This window comes from Ochlerotatus camptorhynchus, unplaced genomic scaffold, assembly GCF_037179485.1.
Source record: "Ochlerotatus camptorhynchus isolate MF236.1 unplaced genomic scaffold, CSIRO-AGI_Acam_v1.1 ptg000530l, whole genome shotgun sequence".
In the NCBI taxonomy this organism is placed as follows: domain Eukaryota; kingdom Metazoa; phylum Arthropoda; class Insecta; order Diptera; family Culicidae; genus Ochlerotatus; species Ochlerotatus camptorhynchus.
This window is the reverse complement of record NW_027041014.1, coordinates 4,944,191-4,956,223: the sequence shown is the minus strand read 5'-3', so window position 1 is coordinate 4,956,223 and position 12,033 is coordinate 4,944,191. Positions and strand designations below refer to the sequence as shown.

Genomic DNA, 12,033 nt, shown 5'->3' with positions numbered 1-12,033 from the left:
GCAAAGTTGTAGCTGATAAAAATTTCCGTAAGAATAGCAATAGAAATTTTTAACAGTATAATATGGAAAAAGGCTAGAAGACAATGAACAAAAAGTTTGGTTTTCCCATAGTAATTTCCATATAAACTTCGAATAGTTTGTGCCAAGTCAGTTTCTTACCAAATGAGTTTTAATTTTGGGGGCGGCTAATCAGGACCTGATTTGTAAACGTTTGAAACTTTTCATCAGTCTAATGAGCAAGTATGCATGATTTAACTGTATCGAAAACGAAAACCTCATTACTTTTCCATTGTAATGAGGTACTACAACATGCACTAAACAAAGGACACATATGTTCAGATAAAAGTGACGTGCACTTGATCCGGTTCGGAAGACATTGTTAACTGCTTTCGGGGATGTAATTTGATTTTAATAGCCTCCTGGAACCGATAATGAACGGTCTTCGGTCGTAGTTTATTGGGAAGTAAGGGAAAGGGTGGCCTTAGAGCGACCGTTTTTGCTTACTCAGCAGAAGATCGTGGGTTAGAACCCAAGCCTCTTTACATTACTTAGGTGATAGGGTCGCATCATTTGCTTACCAGGCTTTAAAGGGTCGTATCTCTTTCCAATGTGAATCCAGATCTAATCCACCCTTCCTACTAACAAAAACGACCTTCCCGTGTCAACCGTGGAGATGCAGAGGTAAACTCGGTCCCTACAAGCAACGGGTGTCGAAATAACAATCCTTGCCCTCCCCGATGACCGTGAAGGCGTGGCCGGTGCCATTATTGACCTTAAAAATAAGGATTCACCGATTGTACACACTGAGAATGGATTGCTAATCCCAAGCCTCATTCACATGATTCTGGTGAAACACGGCGTAGCAAAGTAACAACTACTGAACTGTATGGTCTTCAATGCTCATGCTCAAAAAGAAAGGACAAATTGATTTAGAATGATATTTGTAGTTGACTTCAGATGGATTTTCTTATCATAACTTAAAAAGAATAAAACATAAAGCTAATAAATCATTAGGCTGATGCAAATTTTTATTTTTATTTATGTCACCCCCCCCCCCCCCTTTCAAAATGTCAAAATATTGAGGGGGCAAAAAAAAATTGGTTTAAGTATTTTGACGAAAACTGTCCTAGTTTTGGTCTGCCGTGTTGAAAAAATTCGACTGTTGAGTTGTTTTGGTTTGCCGTGTTTTACGCTAAACTGCCCGTTTTTATCGTTTACCCGTCATCAACAGCAACCGTGACTAAAAATGACGTTTTCGTTATGTCAATGCACGAAAATTCGCAGGACGCTTCTCTCACGCATAAGTGCTGTCGTTTTTAGGTGGTTTCTTTTCGCTATCTCTTTTACTCTGAAGCAAAATGAGAGGTTAGACACGGTGCACTGATCTATAGTAAGCACTCCGCTGCATTTTGCTTTGATAAACGCAGTAAAAAAGTGTACTCTTTCGGACCAAATTGCTTTTCGTAGATCAAAAGTTGTGTTTCAGTTCAATCTTCGTTCACAAATGATATTGCGTGCCCGTGTATCACAATATGGTAAGCTGTGTGTACTTTTTATAGCCTAAAAACTGACATCAATGTTTCTTTCTAGGAAAAAAAGCTCCCGATGGCCATCCGGATCGAAAGAGACGGGAAATTGGTCAATCAATCGATCGTTTCGACCACGGCAGATAAATCTTTCTCCGACTTGATCAGTCAGGTGATGGGGTCTGTCAAAATTGAAACTATCTACGCCGGATCAAAGTCACTGGAAAAGGAACATCTCTTCGAACTTTCACTGACTACCACAATGGATGATGCTATTCTTGCTATTGGCTCTTGCACAAAAGTACTGTGCATCTTAAAATCCATGATCCCTCTTGTGAAGAAGCCACTTCCTAGTGCTTTTGATACGTTGATGAACAATGCATCCATCCTCAAACTGCCGGATAAACGATCGGAAAATCGTGGTCAAGACGGTATTTATAACCACACAGTTGATTATCTTCAGGATCTGGACTTGGGATTCCGAACGTTCCAAAAGGTTGAAATGGAACTTTTTATGTCCACCGTAGTTTCGGTACTTTAGTACCTCGACGGCCATTGGGAAAAGTTTTCGTCAGCGCCAGGTGTATCAAAAATGCCACAGAGGCTGCATTTTGCTCCTGAAAATCAAGACACATTTCGGAAGCTGCATCATGGAGATCAAAAAAAGAAAACTTTACCGCGGCTCAAGAAACTTGACTTGATTGAGCACTTCAACAAACTTGAGTTCCTTTCTTCAAAATCATTCATCCAGGCAGCAGCATGGAGATCAGTTTTAGATAACGTGTGTCAACTGAAAGTTTGTATCGCAGAATATATTGCCCATATCAATCGGGCGGAAGTACGTGGGAAAGTGGAAGAGGAAACCATTTCTCATCGGGATAATCGTTCGCTTAAGAAGGTACCAGCGAAACCGGACCGGAAAAACATGAGCAAGATTCTTTACGCAGCGCTGGAAACGGAACTAGAGTCGGCACCCCCTTACGTTGAGCATAACGTAGTTTTTTTTGCACCTACCGAACGTCGCGCTAAATACAACTATATTGCTGGCTTGGCGTTTGAGTTCACCATCTACGTTTATCGATCCTTCAAACCTGGCGCAACGTTTGTATGGAAATCCCCAGACGACGATCAAACTGCTCTGGCAAACACGATCGCTCGCATCGAGAAAAATATTGAAGAACGTGTTAAACACGTCAATACAGCACAATGGTCCATGGAAAACGTCAGCAAGCTGATATCGTTTATAGCAGGTTAGTTTGTACTATCAGACTGTAACATGTTACTGTTTTTTACCTTTATGCTTCATGCTTTGTTAATTTTAGATGATGATCATCTCTCACAGGACGACACAGATGATACTGTGGCTGAATTTAAACTTTTATTGGACGAAGGGTATGAGCTCTCTGATGCTTTGACATTGGTCGAACAGGCTCAAGAGTCGAAAGCAGAAAAATTTGAGCATTTCTGGAAAGCGGTGGAAAACGTGCTAGCTGAAAACGATTACACCGTTGCTGACGAACGACGTAACGGAGAAACAACTTGGATATCACCATTGTGTGTTTCTCTACGTGATTTGATGTCACAATGTGAGAGAAGAATAGAAGAGCTTTTCCCGGATTCCGACAACAATTTTATTCCATCGTATGAATATTTTCGAATCCAGTTTGTTCCTCGAAACAGCAAATCAGTAGTAGGGAGCAGATATTATGGTCGATTCAACGTGAAGTTTGGATTGCAAAAACGAACACTACACAAAGCTCATGTAGATCAACATTACGGTGCTAAGCAATTCAAGTTTTTGAAAGTTATGGCGGGTAATATCTTTTAAATATCTGTTAAATTTTTATTACTTAATCTTATCATTAACGCAGGCATCTTTTCGGATCATTCGGATGAGGACGTTGATGACCGACCAATGATGTTTATCGGCACCGATGGTGGTCCGGATCACAACGTCACAAGTATTCAAGTGATCTTAAGCTATTTAGCTTTATTCTTCGAATTGGATCTTGATTTTTTGTGTGCAGTTCGAACTCCTCCCAATTTTTCGGTCATCAACCCAGCGGAACGTTTTATGAACGTTGCTAACATTGCTTTGATGGGTGTCTCTTTGGCCAGAAACCATCTAGGTCAAAATGAACCAAAAGTACGGTCTCTGTTGTCCAAAAAGCAATGGAGAGATGCACAAAGCAAGCATCCTAATATCGACTACCGTCAGATGGCGCTGGACGGAACCAAAGATGCGAGGGAACTTTTGACAAAACGTTTTGAGGCATTAGTGTACAAAGGTGAAAATGTTGTGGTTGGTGATGCGGCCACGGATCAAGAGATCGATCGTTTGAAGCGAAAAATATCAGACGTCTGGCCCGAGATAGACATGGACAAAAAGCTAACCAAAGCGGATGTACTAAAAGTTAATTCTGTGAAGGACTTTTTTGAAAAGCACGTACGGTGCACTACTTATGCAATGCAGGTGAAGAAATGCAAGGACGTAAATTGTAAAGCTCATGCGCCAGTAAGGCTGGATGAAGCGACTTTCGACAGGATTGCGTGGCTTCCAACACCGGCGGGGATCGGAGATAAGTTTGCCGAATTCCATTTGGTTTATGGACAATAACCAACTGATGCAGATGTTCCTAGTAAGAATGCAGCCCGGCAAGACCAAGTCAATGATCTTCCGAAAGCACCGTTTCCATTGACACACACTAGAGCACGAATGATCGTATTCTGCACTGAATGCAACTTTCCACGTTTGCTGTATTCAAAATACGCGCTTGATAGAGAAACGCTCTCAAAGCTAGAGAATTTCTTTGAAGAAAAGCTTTATGTATGCGGCTCTAGTTTGGACTCGTTCCCAGAAGTGTTTCAAAATCCAAAACTGGTTTGTCACGATGCAGTTTCACTTCACTACTACCAAACAGGGCCATCTCTTCCAGGATATTATGATTTATGCGCTGAATGCGCTGATCAGAACACTGTTACTTCCGACAGTAAAGTTTTGTTGTGCAAAGTTTGCTACGAGAAGAAGAACTGTGGATCAGCTACCGTTACTCGTCGAGCTAGGGGCAGACCGAAGAAGGTGTAAATAAATTGTTACTTCAGATGTGCTTTTCATTTTGGTTTCGAAAAATAAAAATAAAATTTGACGTATTTTTTTTTGTCCCTCTTTATTTTTTTTGCCCTCCCCCTCGACCAATTTGAAAGATGTCGGACATAAAACAAATTTAATATTTGCATCAGCCTTATTGCTCATAGGCTTGTGAACATTATTTTGATAATGTGGGGCATTCAAGAAACAATAATGAATGAACTTTGGGAAAATTTTACGTTGTTAACAGATGTTCTTTAAATATTTTAAACACTCAGAAATTTACAGACAAAGTCCGACGGTATTTGAAACAATTCTGATGATTACAAAAATAAATGAATACACTGAACTTTTTTTCCTAGAGATATTGGAATACAAATTGTATTTCAATAGCAATATTAGCAAAAAAGATTTGAAAAATATTGTTATATATTTATAAATTAAATTGGTAATTGGTTTAAAAAAATAAATGCATCTAAAGGTCCTGATCCTGACGGGGTTTCTTCTGTTTTTATGAAATCTTCAACAAATGAACTTACTGCTTCGTTATTTTGGATTTCAAATATGTAATTGGAATCCGGAAACTTCTCAAAATTTGGGAAAACTCGTTTTTAGTACATATCGTGGTATAACTATTATCTCTTGTATTTGAAAAACGATTGTACATGAAAAACTTTTTCTTCAAATTAAAAACAGAATAACTACTATGCAAGACGGCTTTCAACAACTCAGAATTTGCTCGGAATAATTAATTATTCCTTGAATGCAATGGATAACGGAAACCATTTAGAAGTTTTTTATACAGAATTCAGCAAAGCGTTTGATCAAATTGACATACCCATGATTGTCTTTAAACTTAAAAAAATGGAATTCATTCCGCACTCCTCAAATGGCTTGAATCTTATTCAACTAATCGCCATCAAATAGTAAAATATGACGGACAGATATCAAATTCCTTTGATTTCACTTTGGAAGTACCTCAAGGTTTACATTTAGGACCCCTTTTATGTATTCTATTCGTCAGTTACATATCTTTCATGATTAAGAAATCGAATAATAGCAAAAACGACATTAATGCAATATATAATTACATTTTTACAGATGTTATCTTTCAACAGGACCAGATTTCCCTGAAACTGACGTGACAACGCTGAGAGGAAGTCTTAGTGAAAATAGAGCTGACTTGTCTCAAGTACCGATGATGACATAACCCTAAACGAGAGCAAATTGCATCTTCGGTCATTTAGTGCCTGCATTTCACGTTTCACTCGGTAGATTAGACCTAATGAACGACATTTCTATCAGCCATATTGATGCCTAGAATGTGGATAAGTTGCATTTTGCGTTCCCGCCTGATTACCTTTTCAATAGAAATCTGTGACCGAGACTGGAGCATCTACTATAAAGATGAAAACTCTTCTCATCTAAACTACTCTTAAATCTTTTGACCAGTTTCATCTGTTATTTTTTATAGAACAAATATGATCATTATTCTCGAGGAAAAACTTTGTTTAGTGGGACACTATTTTAGCTAAAACAAAAACCCTTCTATCATAGGCGAACCAGCCTACGGCTGAAAGTATCTTTAATAAAGTAATCTATCTAATCCAATCCTATAACATATTGGTGAGTTCTTCTTGAATGAAAGCAGAAAAGCTTCGGAGCTCTTGTTGCAATACATCTAACTTTAAATTAATCCGGGAATTTGATCTATTTTTTTGTCTTAACTATTAGAATTTGAAATTTTTAGACCTGTAGCCAAACACGCAAGACACTTATTGTGACAGTAGTTTAAAATGCCACAAAACTGTATTGTTATTCAGCAATCACATTTTTCCAACAAACAAGTAAACTTCTTAATTACATTGTTCACTTTACAGCTTCGATTACAAAGAAATTTTGTATGGAAGGAGAAAAAATGGCTGTTTGGTGATTGAGCAACGATAGTTTAAAATGGTTTTGTCGAAGACATTTTGTTTTAAATTATTCCAAGAAGCGCTCATCATCGAAAGTCAAATAATGATGACAAAGACAATGTATTTGCAATCAATGAAGGTCATATATGAAAGATATTTTTTGGGCAATTCAAGCCATTGCTAGAATTTAACCTCGTGGTACTGTGACTTTGCGTTTTTGGCACCACGACTCCATCACTCATTTCTTTGCATAGTTTTCCATCGATGATCAGCCATTTTTGATCCCAAGGGGAGTGGTAAGTACACTTAATGATTTTATTTTAGGTTTGATGAATTTTATAGAAATCAGAGGACAAGGGGCATTTTATTATTATGATCATAAATTTCATCAAATGAGTGAAAAGTGTATCGAACAATTTTTTGTTTTCCCTAATGCACTTTTTAAAAATAAAGTTTAATAGAAGAAATATGGACAGAAACAGATTCTTCTGTACCTCTTACTAAGAAAAGCGAAAATTATTGGTTTTTAACCGTTAAAGTTAAGTTTTATTATTAATCCGCACCACTGTTCGGAAAACTTCGTTCCTTTGTTCTACCGAAAAGCAAAGACGGACTTCATTTTGAGGAAATCAAAATGGCTTCAAAGTTTCTTTTATTCAAATTATTATGATACCTCTAACAAATGAAACAATCACTTTCTTTACAAAATTTCTGCCGAAAACTTAGGTGAATTTCATCCGTGAACGAGAAATAGATTGCAACAAATGCTGACAGGCAATTGGTTACAAATATTAGCTTCCTCTCTTATTTGCATGAATTCTGAGCCTCTCAAAAAACCAATAGAAGATTACGTGATTTGCAATGAATACTATCAATTTCCAAACGAAGCATCCGCTTAGAAGCTTTCCGCCAACGAAGAAATTTCAGTGCAAATGGCACATTTTGGCGCACCAATTCAGGAAAAAAAACTCTCCCATCATGAACGCTCGTCGTCTATTGTTCCCGGCATGCAAGAAAGTGGATAAGAAAGGATAAATCAAATGTTCACTTACCACGCGGCAGAATTCCTCCAGCAGGCACTTCATGGCTTTCTGTGGCGAGTTGCGCATCTCAATGGCCAGATCGAGAGCCTTCATGAACTTGTTGTACATGGTGAAAAAGGGTGGGTTTTCTTCTGGTTCTGAACAAATTACTAACGGAAAAAAATCACACAGAAAGCAGCTGCTTTTGAACGCGGAAACAGTTTGGACAAAGACCGATCAAAGGCAGCACACACAAGAACCAGCTGGAAGCTACACACGAACGACACTTCAACCAAAAAACTACGTCTGTACTTTTTGATGAACTGCGATAAAGTAATTTGGAAAGTGTGTCCTTCGATCGGAGAAAGGTTCCAACTGATCTGGTACTGCATTTTCTTCAAGCTTGATGAGTGAGTGGTGAGTGTCATAACAATCAATCGATTGTTCTTCCGATACAAAGGTTGTCGGAGTTAGAACTCATTCCGGGGGGTGCCGTAGATTACATTCCAATTATGAAGTTTGTAATTTGCGTCAATGATGAAATTTCGGATTTATTCATATGAAAACTACGAAATCATCGAATGCGACGTAGTCGGAATAAGTCATCAGCCTGTCGAAAGGTATCGATCGATTCCCAGCGAAAAGCCCATACAATTCGATAATAGCAATTACCTGTGAGATCAGCGATCAGCTCCGCCCCCTTGCGAAACACCCCGCGATCGGGAGTCTTTGTCCCCGGTGCTAGTTTGCTTGCTAAAAGAAAATTCACCGACTTGCGTCAGCGGGACCTGTCAGATACATGCCCTCATCAGGAAACAAAAGATCCCTCCGTTTTCAGCATGCTTGAAAACGGCATCGCCGTCGCCCTTGTCCTGGGCGGCGGGACAAGGGCAAACGATGGAATCACGATTTTAGTTTTCGAGAATCCATTAGTTCGAGGTTGAAAAATAGCTTTCTGGCCGCCGCGACGGTTAGATTGGTACCGATCGTGCCACACGGCCGTTGAAACTTAACCGTATCTGCGTCTCGTTTACTCAAATTCGTAAAAAACGTAGCTCACTCATAGACTGAGTAAATATTTACCCAAATATGAGTGATATAACTCAAATTTAACTCAGTCCATGAGGGACGTTTTTTTTTTCAAATTGAGTTAACGGAACTCAAACATCGGTCAGGCTGACCGACCGTGTAGGAAGGCATTCGATCGCGATTCTTTTGTTGAGTCGTTCATCAAAATCGGCACTGAAATCTGGTGTTTCGGGAACAATTAGCCCCGAGGGCTGCTTTCTTGCGAACGTCACCACCCGCCGATACGACTCTTATGCGCAAGAAGGGATATTGGAATGCTACATTTGTGAATCAATTTGGCTGTTTGACAGGAAAGGTCAAACGTGATCAATGCTTTATAGCTTTGGCGACAATCTTCGGAAGCCGGAGTAGTGCTGTCAGGTTCAACCGCTGGGAGATCGAAGCAATAAATAAAAAAAATCCATAATACGGCCATGTGGTTCGATCGATTGAGCTGCCCGGCATATCGGCTAATCCATGCGACGGACAATGTCAGTGCAATCGATCAAGCGAATAATCATTCCCTAGCGCGCTAATTTAATATACTATAAGCTGTTTTGGATTTGCCTTCTTGAGCGTCTTGCGGCATCATCTTGAGCTGGAACTTGTTTCGGATGAGATTAAATTTCTGTACACATTCTGATAACTAAGTTGAGTTGGAAAAAGAACTTTTCTCATTTCGCTTTATGATTGACTTTAAATTGAATTATTTTCTAGATAATCAATTGATTTATGGGATAATACCCTGTGAATGGATCAAAGTAGCAAGGAGGTTAAATCGAAAATTTAGTTTCCATTTAATAACTTCATTATTACAGCTTATGTAAAATTAATCGCTTCTTAGACAACTCGTGAATATGACTGCACATAATGTGTAGAATCATACCTTTTTGCATGTATGTTCATAAGAGTACTTCAGCTTTAAAACAGTGTTAAATTGTTTTCCTTAAGGTTGCTCAAATGGTTTGAGAGTTTCTTGCGCTCCTGTCACGATTTTTACTAGCTTGTTTTCCGTCTTAAAACTCTTTTTCGGTTGTGTAATACTTGAAAAATCAAGATTTTTAGCGGTGTTCTCATTAAATTGATAAAGTTTGCGAATAATTCGGGTGTCGTGTTTTCCCTCCGGTGTTTTAGACAACATCGATCACTGGTAGAAGTTCGAGAGAATCTGGTAGACCAGAAATGTGGAGGATCTGAATCTGAATCTGATTATTGTCGTTTTACAGCGTGAAAACGAGCAAAAAGTGCCATAATCAGGACATACTAAAGAAAAGTTCAAAACCGGCCAAGGACGATCTACGAAAGGAAATTGCCGCACGAATCACAGAACAGAAGGGAAAGTGCAAACAAATCGGTGAATCAAACAGTGGTTCGTATTTCTGCTCAACAAGCAATGTGTTGTGGTACATAGGAGAAAATTCGGAAAGATCCTTCCATTGCATTATTCTATGATTATTCAATATTGTACAAATATTTACACATTACACACAACTACACATAGTAACTCGGAGCGTTTGGTAAGGTATGTCCACGCATCCTTCTACCCCTGTAGATTCAAGAAATGTTCCCCTTCATTTCCAAGAATCATCTTTGCGGCAAATACAGCGCAGTAGGCCTGGCCGTATTGATGTTTATATCATATCCGGAGTGATTTGAGATTTGGGCGTAATTGCTAATGTGAACAAAGACGTCGATTGCGATTTCTCTTGAATTAAAGCTCAATCTCATAAACAAACTATATCAAATGATAGCGGAATCATTCTTCTATCTCATAGCGTTATTAGTTTTCGAGATTGAGCTTTTATTCACGAGATATCGATGATTGACGTGTTTGTTTACAAATGCAATTACGCCCAAATCTCAAATCACTCCGGATATCTCACATATGCTGTAAACATCAATTAGACAAGAAAAATGATTTGACCTCATCTAACCTAATCATTTTCCAGGATGCTTTCTCGTACTGGCTGCGTTTGTATTAGATTAGATTAGATTAGATTAGATTAGATTAAGGTTGCTCAAATGGTTTGAAATTTGTATGGGGATGACTATGGAAGCATTGTGAATTGGAGCAGTTCCACGCCAAATTACGAATCGGTTAAACTCGACCTTTTTCCGAATTGCATAAAACTTTTCATAAATGTGTGTTATGGGCATTCACAGTTTTGCTAAAATGTGGCACTTAATTTTGTTTCAAAATCGACTTTTTGTCAATTGTAGCACGAAAACGACACTTCTGATCGAAATGACGTGTGAGAAAAAGTTGTAAAGAAACACTTATTTTTTTATGGAAGAAATATAGTAACATTGAGTAAAACTTCCATCATGTTCATAACATATTTGGATATGCTTTTTTTTAAATTTCGGTAGAATTCATATTTTGATAAAGGGGCCTCATAGCCTAGTCAGTAAAGGCACGGCATTACCAAGCCGGAGGCGGCGGGTTCGATTCCCGGTCCGGTCGAGGGAATCTTTCGGGTTGGAAATTTTCTCGACTTCCCTGGGCATAGAGTATCATTGTGCTTGCCGCACAATATACAAATTCATGCATTGGTATTGGCATCGAAAGCTCTCAATTAATAACTGTGGAAGTGCATTTAGAACACTAAGTTGAGAGCACGCATTATGCTAATATGCGCTAAGCAATAATCTTGAAATGCGAACAAGAAGAAGAATAATTCATATTTTGATATTATTTTGATATTATTTTGATCTATCTAAAAAATATAATTAAAAACAAAATATGATAGTTTATAAAAATTTGTGAAATCTATTTTATTTCTTACGAGCCAATCAGGATGCTTGTTGTTTTCTTTAAGAACATCACAAACATTGGCGCAGCTAGACAATTTATCTGGATGGGGCCTAGATAATTCTGGAGGGGACCTTGATAATTCTGGAGGGGGCCTAGATCATTCTGGAGGGGGCCTGGCCCTCCTGGCATCCCCAGTAGCTACGCCAATGATCAGAAATACAATTATGATTTTTAACGGTTATATTTTGCAACATTTATTGATATTAATCTACCTGCGAATTGCATCTACAATTCAATTTAAAATTGATTTCGTCCTGTTCATCTTAAATGCTTATACTTATAAGGTACACCGGGGGAAGTGTACCATCGGGGTAAGTGGAACATTTCATTTTATAAAATTCTACTGTTGAAATTTTGTACTAATAATTGCATAATAAAGATGTATTGGATCCTAGTGACCTACTAACACCAACACTACGATGATATCGAGAGCATACGTACACTAACGTAGCTAATTCCTTGATACGCCATTCTCAGTTCCGCAAAAAGTTGGCTCACATCGTAATAAAAAGCTTCGTATAGTTTTCAACCACCAGTTTTTGCAGTTGTTTCGTATTGCTGGTAACTATTATGATGTGGTTGTTGGGATCACTACAAA

General features: G+C 38.5%; 1 protein-coding gene across 1 annotated transcript in view; it reads right to left on the bottom strand.

Moving 5' to 3' along the window:
- Positions 1-7,879, bottom strand: part of LOC135713047 (tyrosine 3-monooxygenase-like) — an 87,815-nt gene extending 79,936 nt beyond the window's left edge. Inside the window, exon 1 of the mRNA XM_065236129.1 lies at positions 7,583-7,879. Within this exon, the coding sequence (XP_065092201.1) occupies positions 7,583-7,681 (99 nt within the window). The 5' untranslated portion in view covers positions 7,682-7,879. The remainder of the gene's footprint in view (positions 1-7,582) is intronic.
- Between the last annotated feature and the right edge of the window lie 4,154 nt (positions 7,880-12,033).